Source organism: Cupressus sempervirens, chromosome 7, assembly GCF_028749045.1.
Source record: "Cupressus sempervirens isolate cs-2001-9-10 chromosome 7, ASM2874904v1, whole genome shotgun sequence".
Lineage (NCBI taxonomy): Eukaryota > Viridiplantae > Streptophyta > Pinopsida > Cupressales > Cupressaceae > Cupressus > Cupressus sempervirens.
The window spans coordinates 928,180,847-928,195,296 of NC_143124.1; the positions used below are offsets into that span (position 1 = coordinate 928,180,847).

Here is a 14,450-nt window from a genome sequence, read left to right on the forward strand (position 1 = left end):
GAGGAGATACAAAATGCAGTTGCACAACACAACCCAAGCTTCAACACTTCCATTTCAACCATGATGGGTGATGTTGGGGTAGCACTTGATTTTGAGGATATCAGAGAAGAGGACATCAATGACACAAGGCTTGGATCAAGATTGGATGAGTTAGGAAAGGTTGCTATCAAGAAGAAACTTTTGGGCACCCTTTCCTCCCTCAATGTCTTTATTGGATACGCAAAAGAGTATGAGAAAGACCGTGAGGAGACACTACAAGCAGCAAGTAGCATGATGAAATTGGCTGAGCTCAAGATAAAGCATATACCTTGCCCTCCCATGGAGGAAGTCAACGAAAGGCTAGCTAAGTTCATTGCCTTAGCTAAAAGAATGAAAGAAAAAGAGAGATTTATATTAGATCATTTGATGTAAGCCCAAGTGGCAATTTCTCTTCCTTCTTGGATAGGACAAGTGTCTAATTCTGATTGGCAACCATTTTGGTGCCTTCTCATTGGTTACCACTTTTTTTTTTTTTAATTGTTCCATTGGCGAGGTGGCATCTTCTCATTGGCCGATGGGGTGGTAATCCTAATTAGGGTTTCTAGGATCCAATTTGGATTGTTGATTTTGCCTCTTTATCTCTATCATCGGTTGTAAATTTTGGCCTCTATATAAGGCCATTTGCTCTCATTTGTAATGGTCGAAGAAAATTGTTGCAAAGATAATGTCAAAAATCGCCATGACTTGCATGGTGATTAAGAGCTTTTGGTGTTGTTGCATGGTTTCTACTTCTATTAATTAGAATAAGATTTTCATTTTGAAGTTGTTGAAGTAAATTTCATTTCAGGAAGTTGCTTAGTAAGATAAAGAGTAGATGGATAGTTGCATGGTAATATTAGTAGATGTTTGATAGGGATTTATAATTAGGCCACTAGCATCCTAGCAGTTTGTTTGGAAACCTTGTGGTAAACTAGTTCACTTTCCTTTGAATCATTGTATCTATGGAGGTAGAGCAGTTGGTTGACTTTCATTAGATTCGATCCCTGTCCATTTGCTAATCTTCCATTTATAGTAGGAGTAGAATAGCAAGTAGTTAGGAGTTGGAGTTTTGAAGAGGAAAGTTAAGAAGCCATAAGTCACAAGAGCATTCACTCTCCATCACCATCACCATCACCTTCTCCATCTACATCATCTGGCATTCATACCGAATCACCATCACCATTACCCCACGAAAGTCCAAGTTGTCCTCAAACAAATAGTGTAAGGCTGCCTACGTGATTACCGACGAATCACATCAATATACTGAGTTAGTATCCACAAGTGTAAGGAACATTGAAGTTCTTGCTTATGTCTTCATAAGTATTAACTTTTCAAGAGAGGAATAGAGGAATTGTGTGTTTGATACCTCGTATCAGATATTCAATTGCTAATATGTTATGTAGTGTTACAAAAACCAACATCAACATCTATCTACAACTACTAGAATGGTGTTGTGTCTATTCCATGTCATTGGTAACCTTTGTACAAAATCAATGGAAATTATTTGCTATTTCCATTTTGGTACTTTGTGTGGGTGCAAAAGGGCAGCTGGGTATGATGTTTTGCTTTTACTCTTTGGCATTTGAAACATCCGGCCACAAAATTTTTATTTCCCTTTTCTTTCCTTTCCAAAAATACAATGGTTTTATATTTGCCAACATTTTAGTCACTCCGAGATGTCCTGAATAGGGAGCTGAATGGAATTCTTATAGAATCACTCTTCGAAGTTTAGGTTTATTAGGTATATAAATTCTGTCAAGATATCTTAACAATCCATCCTCTTCAATTCTAAATTCGGAGTATCTAGGATCCTGTGGATCTCTAATGAGTGCTTGATTGGTTTCTACATAAAATTCATCATGTTCCAAATGTTGTAGTATCTGATCTCTTAATTTGAAATTTATGACAGCCATCGTGGAAATTTGTCTCCTTTTGCTTAAAGGATCTGCTACCTTATTTTCCTTACCCTTGATGTAGTTAATATCAAATTCGTAATTTGCTAGAAACTCCAACCATCTCCTCTGTCTTGTGTTAAGGTCGGCTTGGGTAAAAATATACTTTAAACCATGGTGATCAGATCGAAGATCGAAAGGTTTCCCAATCAAGTAATGTCTCCACATTTGGAGGGCATGTACTATAGCTGCTAGTTCTAAATAATGAGGGGTGTAATTTTGTTCATAATTTTTCAATTTCCTAGACTCATATGCAATCACCTGCTCATCCTACATTAGCACACCTACTACTCCTTCCCCTGATGCATCAGTTATGATGACGAATTTCTTTTGTGGGTCAGGTACTCTTAGTATGGGTGCTGTAGTTAACTTTTCTTTCAAACATTCAAAAGCTGATTGACATTTTTCAGTTCATACAAACTTCCTTCTTTTTCTCTTGAGTGATGTGATTGGATAAGCTAAGATGGAGATTTTTTTGACAAACTTCCTATAGAACCTTGCCAATCCCATGAAACTTCTAACATCTGTCACATTTTTAGGTATAGGCCATTTCTTAATTGTCTTGATTTTTGATGGATCTATAGCTATTCCTTGAGCTGATATAATATGTCGTAATTACTGGATTTCCTTTTGATAGAAAGAGCACTTAGACAATTTTCTGTATAATTTATGTTCTCTTAGTCTTTGCAAAACCTTTTCTAGATGCTCTTGATGTTCCTTCTCATTTTTCGAATAAATTAGGATATCGTCTATAAAAACCAGTACAAATTTATATAAACAATCCTGAAATATGCTATTCATCAAATTCATATAACTGTCGGTGCATTGGTTAACCCGAAAGGTAACACTGTGAATTCATAATGCCCATACCTAGTTTTGAATGCAGTTTTGTGAATATCTTCATCCTTAATACGAAGCTGGTGATATCCTAACCTCGAGTCAATTTTTGAAAATACTGTTGCGCTTTTCATTTGATAAAAAAGGTTGTCTATCCTAGGAAGTGGATATCGGTTCTTGATGGTAACTTTATTGAGCATTCTGTAATCTATGCATAATCTCATAGCTCCGTCCTTTTTCCTAAGAAACAATACTGGGGCTCCCCATGGTGAAACACTAGGCCGGATCAGTTTCTTATTTAGCATATCTTGCAACTGTAATTTCAACTCCATTAATTCTGTGGTTGTCATCCTATAAGAGGCTTGGGAAATTGGTTATGCTCGTGGTGTTAATTCTATAGTGAAGTCAAAAACTCGTGATGGAGGTAACCTAGCGAGTTCTTCAGGAAATACAATTTGATATTTCTTTAGGTAAGGGTTCTTTTCGAAGGTGTCCTTCAAATTTTCCTTCATTTCATGTGGGGCATCCCTCAAATCTTCAATCCTTACTACAAAGATCTCACAATGTTTTCTTCCACATTTCTTAAGTTGCATGGTGGATATTTGTTTTGATTTAATTTCATGTATAACCCCTTTTATGTTTATCCGTTTGCCTTGGTCATCCAAACGATCTACAATTTTAGCAAGATAGTCAACTTTGGCCTTATGCTCGCTGAGCCAATTAATACCTATAATAATGTCGTATGACCCAAGTGGTGCTACGTATAAATTCAATTCAGTGGAGAAATTTGGAAAATCAACCCGAGCCTCAAACAAACACTGCTCTACCTTAGCCCTTGATTGGTTTGCATACTCGATTGTCCATGGTTTTACCATAAAACTAGATCTCTTTGGAAATCTACTTAATAATTTAGGATATAAAACATTAAGAAGCTCCAGTATCAATTAAGATGGAAACAGGGTTTTCGTATATCTTACCTGAAGTTTCGATCGAGCCTATTTGTTGTTCAGTTTGTCGATTGTCAAGGGCTACGTGGATCCTTTGCTAATAAACATGCTGCTGTTGTGGAAGGGGTGGTCGGTGTGGCTGATTGGTATTGATTTTAACAGGGCATTTATTAACATAGTGATCTCCTCCACAAGTGAAACATCCTGAAGGTGGCCCCTTCTTTTCACTGCCCTTGTTACTCTTATTTGTATTGAAATTACTTTTGAAATCTTTGATTCTATTCCCTTTGGGTTCTGGCTTGTTAAATATTTAATTCGTAAACGGTTTCTTCAGAGATCCAATCTCTACACCTTCTGTATTCTAGTTTGTTTTTCTTTTATTATTCCGAATGGAATCATCTCTCTTAATTTTATATTCCTATTTGACAACCTTTTGTAGGGCTTCTTCCATGGTTCAACGAGTGAGAACATCAACTGCCCCTTTGATTCTATTATTCAATCCCATGATGAATTTCCTCACCTTTAGGTTCCTATCTTGTTGGTATGGTGGTACATACTAAAGTACTAAAGTACTAAAGTAATCATGTGAATTTCTCCCTGTACTTATGTATAGTCATATCTCCTTGCTTAAGATTTTGGAAATCCAATAGCTTTTGGTCACGGTTCCTAAAAATGGTTACAAAATTTTCTCAAGTAATCTTAGTGGTTTTAATGTTTAGTTCAACCTTGGTGTTTCCCCACCATGTAGCAGCGTCTCCGGTAAAGTGATATATTCCCCAAACTGTTTTTGAGGTTTCTGAAAAATTTCTAATTTCAAAGTACTATTCCATTTTTGTTAACCAAGCTTTTGCATCCTCTTTGGATTCAGAACCAACAAAAATTTGGGTGGTTTGATCTTCTTAATATCTGTGGACAGGTCACTATTTCTTGTTTCTTTTATTTTTGGATTTGGGTAGGTGAAGCTTGAGAGGTTTTCTTGTTGTGTTCAAAGACTTCTGTTTCTATTCTAGGAGGCAAGGTTGCATTTCCTCTTGGTTCTGCCCCCATTTGGTTTTTCATCTCATTCATTCTTTTTTTCATATTATCCAACTTCAGTTGCGTTTCTAGCAAAATCTTAAGTAATAAATTAGTGGATGATTGTGGGCTACTTTCATGGACCATGTCATGACTTGTAACGTTCTCATTGCTACTTATTTTGTTTGTTTACTGGTTTAACTTGAAAATTTGCAAGATTCTTATGTCAATTTGTTGTGTATATTTATATATATATTTTAAGCATGCCTTCAACAAATTAAAAGAGATTGCGAGTGGATATAACACATGAATAAACCAATTTATTTAATCAACTTTAATACTTCTATACTGCATATACAACAACCTTTATTTACAAAAAATTCTTCTTCTAAAGATGTTTACATTATGGAATCTAAATTTTATTTCTCAACATTCAGTTCAGTTTCAGATTTGTACATATCCTGCACCATCCAAGATCTATGGAAGTGCATAAGAGAATTGGCCTGATGAGCGTTCCAATTTTGAATTAGTTTGTTTCTATATGCTGCCGAAATTGGCCCATAGTAGAAAACAATAAACTTGAACATACATGAGCTATTAAATGATTTTCCCTTTTTTAAAAATATATGTGTTTGTTATGTCACATCTAATTTTGCTTCTATGTTACTTACAGATTTCTTTCTCACTTCTTCACCTCTTCCATAGCCATTGAGCCAGGTGATTCCCAGGTGTTTAATTCTCAGAGTTTAACCAACTCATTCTGCTGATTCCATAGTTGGTGTAATAATGTTTTATATTTCAATACATCACAACTTCTATCACTTGAGGAAAATAAACTTAGGGCTTGCAAAAGAATATCGTTCGATTTTGCTGTACAACAATAAAATAAAGATGTAAAATCAGTAAAATAGAGATGTAAAATATATCATGATCAATGTTCTTGACTTGGTTTGAAAAGTTCAGAGTCTCTAAGGAACTATTCAATAGTAGATAACAATAAGAAACTTTTCAATAGTAGATAACAATGATGATATACAACATGCTATGGAAAGAATCCTTAGTGCTGTAAATATACGCACAGTAATATAGAAAAGAATACAGTGTTTCAATCGGAAATGGTATGCGACCACATAACCTAATTATCTTTTGAGAAGGATGAGCTTTTGCTGGATGCTATCAACTAGTCCTTGCTCATGAGATATCCTGAGCACAATCTCGGAGTGAATAACAATCTTGACTTCCAGTAGAGGTAAAGAGAGGGAAAATGTGTCGAAAAGTTCAAAATAAATAAATCCTGAAGGATACAATTTGTTAAAAAAAATCATATATATTTGGTTTCTCATGGCTTCCAAATATTTAAAGAGGTATTCGATAAACTTCATGGCTTCCAACAAGCCATAACTCATAAAGAAAGGACTTGGCTTCTTGAACTCCAATATAATATGGCAAGTGTACATTTTGGTTTCTAGCAAGAAATTGAATAAATATGGAAAAAGAATTGAAGGTTATAGATCAAAGATAATTTATAGTATATTTATCTACTTGCATGTAGATGTATTTATGAGATGACATCATATTATATATTTTATCCAAGGTCGTATCTATTATTATGTATATTTAAATACATGCTTTATTTGGAAGATTATTTTATATTCTTGTACATGTATTTAAATGTACGTATTAGATAGTATCTTATATAAAAATAATATTATAGTGTCACCTTTATTTCTATATTTATGTGTACGTACATAAATATACATTATAATGATGTGGTGGAAATGTCTATCAAAAGCCATTTGTGGGATGCATTATTTTTAATTGAAAATAACTAATATTTTAAATATTTATTTAATAGCTCATGCGTGTCCATCGATTGTATTATGATGTTCAAGTCGCTAGGTCCTTACCAAGATAGTTAAAGATCATACCTGTCAACCCGATAATTGGACTAAGTTAGTACCCCATTCCGTTGATTCCATTAAGCAATGCTTCTCCCTTTCGTCTTCTCTTGCAATCACCCGTGCAACATTTTCCATGATAGTAACAAGTTCCATAATAAATCTAAAATAACATTTTAATATAGATTTTAGCAAGGAATTTAATTATTAACCATAATTTAAAACAGGCTACTACTAACATCATCATATGACAAATAATGGATAACGAGCATCATCAATAAATAGTTAGACAAACTTTTTCATAGAGTACAATGGCTATATTTAACTACCTCTTTCACATGACTATGAAGAAAATCCATTTAATTCAACAGCTATAATAAATTTAAATTAGGTCAAATTTGGGATGTAACAACCACATCCTAAGGGCCTTGGTAAATGGGTGATATATTGGCAAATTAGTAACCTAAACTGATGCAATTTTCTTATGTATAGGTTTTTCCTTTTCTAGATGTGAATGCCTATAGCGAATTTGGGTAATCTTTACGAGTGTTGTAGAGCCTGGTGTCACTCTATTTGTATAGGTTTCTAGTGATGTGTTTGTTGTCTGCAGCTGCATCATATTTTTGTTTTTGTTGCTTGCTCGTGTTGGAGTTCTATAGTTTTTTCTTTCTAAAACTTCCTATTGTATTATATTTTTGTAGAACTTATTTTGGTCACATAAATATAATTTCTTTCATCCAATTCTTGCTTATGATGTGGACCATGATGTCCACTCAAAACAAATAATTTAAACCTTTTACCTTTGTTTTTCATATGAATTTAACATTAATTTTTCTGTTAATGTATTGTTTTCTCTTTTGATGCTCGTTTTCATGATAAGAATTTAAAACTTAAATATGTGTTTGTTTAGGGAGACTAAGCTATTCATATATTTATTTTCATTCTTTTGTTTGTTTCAGCTGCCAAGGCTATATAATGTGTACAAGGAAATGGGCATAGTTACAAGTTTTCATGATATGTTGGACAATGTTTTTACTCCACTATTTGAGGTTACTGTTGATCCAAGCTCTCATCCTCAACTGCATGTCTTTTTGAAACAGGTTGGTATCTTACTTCATATTTAGTGGTCCAAAAATCTCAAAATCTTTATAAGGCTTTTGATGAAATGTTCATTTTTATTTGCAGTTTGAATTAACGTTTGATAAATCCTTATAGATTAGTTGTTTGTCAATAGAGCTGCACATGTACATCAAACATTAATGTAGAATGGTTATTCGCACAAGATACACAGAGCAATACAATGTAGATTCAATATTACTAACATAATATTAATTTATCGTACCAGAATACCAAATGGCAAGGAAATGTTATTTCTTTTATTGATTACCAAAAACATGAGTACATCATTCATAATTTCAAGTTCTTATATAATAGTCGGTTGGTTGGGAAAGCCAACGGACGCTCCCCTTGCTTCCTTACCACCCGCCCCACAAAGCTTAATTAAAGTTTAATACAACATTACTTTATTACATACTTCATTTATCCTCCCCAAAAAGAAGTCGTCTTCTAGACGACTACCCAAAAAAACAAAGAAAAACCAGACTTCAAGAAGAGGGTTGGGAAGACATCCCTATACTCGGGGTTCCACAGAGTTGTTGAAGATCTCATTCAGCCTCCTTCTATTTGGCACGAACTCCCTACAAAACCCACAAAGCGTCTTATCTTTTTCACTATTGCTGTTGTAATTTTGTCTTCCAAGGCAGCCTTTTCTATTTTCTAGTTTTCTTCGAGGGCATCTTTTTCTGCCTTCCACTGTTCTTCTAGAGCAGCTTCTTCAATCTCCCACTCCTCAGCCAACAGTCGTGCGAAGTTCTTTCTTTGCTAGAGTTCTAAGTATGTCCTTCTAAATGCAACTTCGATGTTTGCAACTGTCTGTATGAGAGGTGGTTGTTCTTGAGCTAGAGGTATGATATGTCATGTTATCCACTTTGTAGCTATTTCCACCTATTTATAGCCACTCTGCTGAAGCAACTCCCAGTCGTTATGGCAGCCTTTATGCATAAATGCTACCAATGATTTAGCTTCTCTAACTATAGACCCCATATTCTGATATATAGCTTGCCTGATCACTTCTTTGGTGGAATGTTCCATAGCATGTAACTCTTTCAAGATTATTTCAGCTTTGTCTTCGAAGGAAAATGTCTTAGACAGTTCCACTCTCTCACTCTGTATATATGCGGGGTCTTCATCCTCTACCTCTAGAGGGTTCAATGAAGGGGGAGATACCATCCCTTCTTTCACAAGCAGTTTATCGACCTCTTCCAATACTGTGTCCTCAATTGGCATGTCCTTCTCAACTCTAGTTTCTCCCACCTGTTTCTCCTTCTGAGTGTCCAATTGTCTTGTAGTTTCCACTACCAGAGCAGCAAGGTGGACCACTTCTATACCCAACGGTGTTTGTAGCCTCACCTTGTGCCTATATTGCTTTCTGCGCCTAAGGTCTATCACCTTGGTACGGGGTTGTTGATCTAGGAGAAGCAGTTGCGCTACTTCTGGAAGTGAAAGATTGGTTTCCCTACATTATGGAATCTGTTGCTGATGTCTACCACCTTCACCCTTTGTATGCTCGTTCTCCTTGTTCTTCTCTAGGGTACGATGATCCTTACAATCCACCATATGGTCGCCTCTATGGCCACCTTCCTCCCTACGGACACCTCCCTAGATACCTGCCTCCTTATTTGCCTCAGATTGGTGGATTTGAGCTTACATAGGTATCCCTATTGGCAACGATCCTTCTCCTAGTGGTAGGAAGGTGATATCCCGAGGCGTGCCTTTCAAGTGACTTAGACGGATTTCTGCATCCTGTGAATCTGAGGATGTGTCCTCTTCTTCTGAAGGCTCATCCTCACTTGAGCTCTCTTGTACAACCTGTTTGGGTTTCTTCTGCTTTAGCTCTCCTACTCTTGGTCCTATGCCAAATGTTTCAATGTGCATCCAATAGGTCATGGCCGGTTTGTAGGGCTCCATCTGGTTTGTGGTACTAATGCGCCCTTGTGTTCAACTGCCAATTGTGTTCTGATGGCTTCTAGTAAAAGAGAAATGGCATGATGAGGCATATAAAATGCCTTGTACTTCAATTCCATGAACTTCTGTAGTTTTTCCGAGAGGAATTGCACCCAGTTATACACCTTTACTTTGTTCAACCCAGCTACCATAGGTAATATCCATAGAGCAATATTTGACATGCGGCTTCCAGCGATAAGTTTACTCTTTAGTAAGTCTACAATGCATCACCAATCTTCGTTAGCCACAAAGTTTTTGTTTAAACCCCTACTAATCTTTTTGCTAATAATGCTCTCCCATTCTTGTTTTGTCAGATCATCTCTGCATATTAATTTCAACAACTTGTTCATTTCCTCCATTGTCATTAGGGTTTTTGTTTGTTCTTGTCCGTGATGCGGAATCCCAAAGACCTTATTTATCTCTTTAGTAACGCATGAAATTATTAGAGTTTTTTGCTCAACGGATTTGCGATTTTCCTTATCATAACTATCCACCATGGTTCGCAATATAGCTTCAAATTCTTTTAAATCAAAAATAGGCATGAACATTACCTTATTTACCTCAGCTCTGCATAGAGCTTCATTCAGTATGTGACTATCTTTTGCATTTTCCCACCAGGTGCAACATTCGCTTCCTACTACACTTTCCAAAGTAACATTGACAACCGTGACCTTTTCCGCCACCTTTCCCTTACTCTTGTTTCTTGTCATCTTCTGTACTCCCCTCTGTGCCTGTAAAATTGATGTTTGCTTCTTTGGATCGATTATGTTCCCTTAACTTGCATTGCCTACACTTATTTTTTACCATTTTATGGTGATGAACTATTTACTTGGTGGCCTTATTGATTCCTAGGCTCTAACCATTTCTTCTCTCCACGTGTTGTCCAACTATTGCAGTGAATGGTTCATTCTGGAGTTGGTGTTCGTACCTTCCCTCTAACTTGGTCCACTATACTATGGCTGGCTACAAGAGGCATTGTATGGATGCAACAATTGAGACAGATGGATGAATCTATACACTTGGAGGAGTCCGTACGGATGGATGAATTTGTACACCTAGAGTAGTTCGTATGGGTGAAATTGTTCATAGGGCAAGAGTAGCGAGAGATCGTATGGATGGAGGAGTGGCAAGAGGCCATATGACTGTTAGATTTCGTACTGTTGTTGAATTCCACCCTTGCTATCGTACAATGCCACTGGATTCCGTATGTTGTTGGACTCCATACGATGCCTCTGGATGATGTGGCTGTCCGTATGGTACTCTGTACACTGCTGGAATTCTTGCCTTAGGGTTACTACACTTACTACTGGATGATTTACTCCAATTGTTGTTCGTACTTCCTCATTAGTTCTTTGATTGCAGTGGGTGGTAATACTGCAGATAGATAATGCTTCCCTCCTAATAGGGACGACCCTTTTAATTTTTTTTTTCTTTTTAATTATATTATTTCTTCCTTGCTAATTTTGTTTATTACTTTGATGAGGCCTTCGTTGAATTTTATTACTTCTGAAATATATGTGATGGTTCATTATTGAGGGCTATTGCACCCTCTTTGTATTTCTTATTGCCTTTTGGGTATCCTTCTTCTGATTTGCAATATATTACATTCTAGCTGGAATACTTCATAGTCTCCCATCTGCTAGTGAAACAGGCCATTGAGGGAGCTTGTTTCATCTTTTGAACACTCCCGAAGCCAAAGCAGTCCAATTGGTTCCACTCCTCTGCCTTCTCCTTCTACCTCTAAATCTGATGCCAAGTCCCGACTCATAGACTGGTTCCTTAAATCTATTGTGTACTTTTGGCCATCTACCTCCAAGGACAGGGTATTGCTCTTCCAATTATGGGTGGCCTTTGTTGTGACTAGATATCCTCTTCCCAATAGCGCATTGTACCCTTTCTCCAAAATGAATTGATGTAGCCAATTACTACCTTTTTCCCCATCAAGGTTCATATTGGCTTGATTCCATACTGGTCTGCACCTACTAGTTGGAATGTGGACGCCAGAGTGTGGGTTTCCCTATTGCCTTCCATGTTTCCTGAGATAGGACATTTACACCAGATTCTCCATTGACAATAGTATTTGATAGTTTATAATCTATTATTTCCATTTCCTCCACTGTCGATGTCCTCCCATTCCTATGGTGAACAAGGTGTTGGTTTCTTTTCATGCTTACACTTTTTCTTTTTGCTCCTCCTTGGAGGGTACACCTTTGGTACTTTCTCCCTATGTTATTGCTACTTGCAACTTAGGTAGAGTTTCTAATAAATCTGCAATTTTCACAAGGATGGTGGTCTCCAGTACTTGTTTCATAATGTTTGGTACTGGCCAGGTGTTTGTAAGCTTAGCCCTACTCGCTTCTCCTTCCTTTATCATGTTGTCTCTAATGTCTTTTCTAGCTTTCTAAAATCTTCCTTTTTCTTTAGCTGCATTTGGATATTCGAGTTTCCTGGCCTGTAGCCTTGTGATGTGTAATACTTTGCTCTTTGGTTCTTTAATATCGAGCATATTCACCCCTTTTTGTCTAGGGCAATTGGCATCCTCATGATTATCCAGTCCACACCATTTACACAAAACTCCTCCGCTCTGTCCTCCACCATTCTGGCAGTCCCATGCAAAATGGCCCCATTCATTGCATCGCCTACATTGGATTATGGGTTTTCCATTAGAATCATACTAGATTGCTCTCCTCGGTGTATTGTTATTGTTGTTGCTTCCTCGCCTATTGTTTCTATATCCTCTTGGTGAGGCTTCTGTATTTGTGGTTAGTGGAGTGGAAGGCGGTGTGGATCGCTCCCCTTGGGTCAAGAATACTTGCACATTCCGTGCCTTTGGATTATAAGGACAATCTTTGATTGTGTGTCCCAACACCTAACAAATATTACAAAATGCTTTACGCAGACATGTCCCTTTTGTGTGGCCCACTTTTTCATAATTTGTGCACCATAGTTCCCTCCATTCTCTTTTCTCTTTCTGCTACCTCCCTCCTTAACCTCATCATATCCTTTCTCAGGGCTTGGATGGTCTTGGATTCATCTGCGCTTTCTTCTGAGCTTTCACTTCCACTACTATGCCTCTTAGCCTTGGAGGTTTTATTTTCACTTTCTATATCCATTGCATGGGTGCAGACGTCTACAAAGGAGGATTGTGGTACTATTTTCATTTTTCTTCTTAGGGACGAAGTCAACCCTTCGATAAACCACCTTTTTTTCAATCCATCTATAGGCTTGTTGTTGAGTTTTCCTATCAATTTTGTTAGTCTCCTACTATACGCTTTCACATATTCATTCTTCCCTTGCCTTGTATTATAGATCTTTGTCACAATCTCATCATCGTCTTGAAGAAGTCTGAATTCCTCTTCAAAGGTTGCACAGAAATTATTCCACCTTTTCTTGCCCGTCTCCAAGTCTGTATACCAGTCAATGGCTATACCTCTTAGTGTGGTCGGAAATGCTTTTAGCCATTCATTTGCATCATTCTCTCCATTGGCTTGCCATATGTTTATGCATGTTTTACAATGATGTGCGACGTCCTCCAAGCCTTCCCTTGTGAACCTAGGGAGTTTTTGTTTGTCTATTACCATTCTTCTATTGTTTTGCCCTCCTCCCAGGATGTTCACTCTTGTCAAGACTCTCCCTCTTACCAGGACGCTCCCTCCTGCTAGGATGCTCACTCCTGCCAGGACTCTTCCTCTTCTTGGGATGGTCATTCGTGCTAGGACTCTCCCTCCTAGCCGAATGCTCCCTCCTGATGAGCCAGATTCCTAGGTGCTTGGTCCAACAGTATCTCCTTCTCCTAGGTTGGAGTTTTGGTCCTATTGATACTCTCTTCGTGCAGGGGTTTTAGGATTTTTGCATCCTTGCCTTCTTCCTAGTGTCTCAAACATAGCCAAATTAGCTATTCCTTTGATTGTGTTTTCAATTAAACCTTCTTCAATTTGATTTGTACTCTTGGGTTGGTTCACCAGTCCTCTCAAGTTGCGATGCCTTTCCTCTTGTTGGTGGAGATACAAAGTTTGTAGGACGACTTCCTCCTTGGTTTCTTCCTTTGGCACTCGCTTAGGGTATTTATTTGGGAGCAGGGGGATGAATTGGTTTAGTGCCTAGTTATCTTTCTTGGATTGTCATGCTCCTCCATTTCTCGTGTCCTCCTTTTTGCGATCTGTTGGAGCACTTGTTTTCTTAATGTTTCAGCTCTTTCTTCCTGCCCACATACTAAGTTTCTTGCCAACAGTCGAGGGATCTGTCGAAGTAGATCGTACATTGGTGGTGCGAAAGTTTGTCCGATAGTACATGTTGGGTGGATATTTTCCAACCAACAGTTTTGGGTAAAATCCAATCACAAAATAGGATGACCAGCAACAGTGTGTGAGACAGAGGCTCTCCTACCTTAAAGGGAAGGCTCCCCTTTCTCATCGTTCCTTTGATCAACTAAAGGTAAGCAAGAAGTTGAGAGATTTGTGTTACCAATATTCTTTCCTCTTAACTTTCAGGAAAGAATCCACTTACCTATGGAGTGAGTAATGGGCAAGGTGAAATCTCTAACTACAATTCTATCTAAAAGCTGAAAATGATGATACTGATTAACCAACAACTCAAAGGCTAGCTGAAAGTGTACTGATTTGGCTCTAAGTCTGGTCGTAATTCTATATGAGTAAGCTTTGCTAATAGGGCACACAGACTTCTAGAAGTAAAGATATCCTAATTATTTTGTGAATCAAGAA

The 14,450-nt window shown here is 37.4% G+C and overlaps 1 protein-coding gene across 4 annotated transcripts in view; it reads left to right on the forward strand.

Moving 5' to 3' along the window:
* The window catches only part of LOC149550602 (AMP deaminase-like), a 216,352-nt gene that overhangs the window by 179,062 nt on the left and 22,840 nt on the right, over positions 1-14,450 (forward strand). For all 4 annotated transcript variants that reach the window (XM_089793594.1, XM_089793595.1, XM_089793592.1 and 1 more), the window contains one exon: positions 7,626-7,766. In XM_089793594.1, the coding sequence (XP_089649720.1) occupies positions 7,626-7,766 (141 nt within the window). The remainder of the gene's footprint in view (positions 1-7,625; positions 7,767-14,450) is intronic.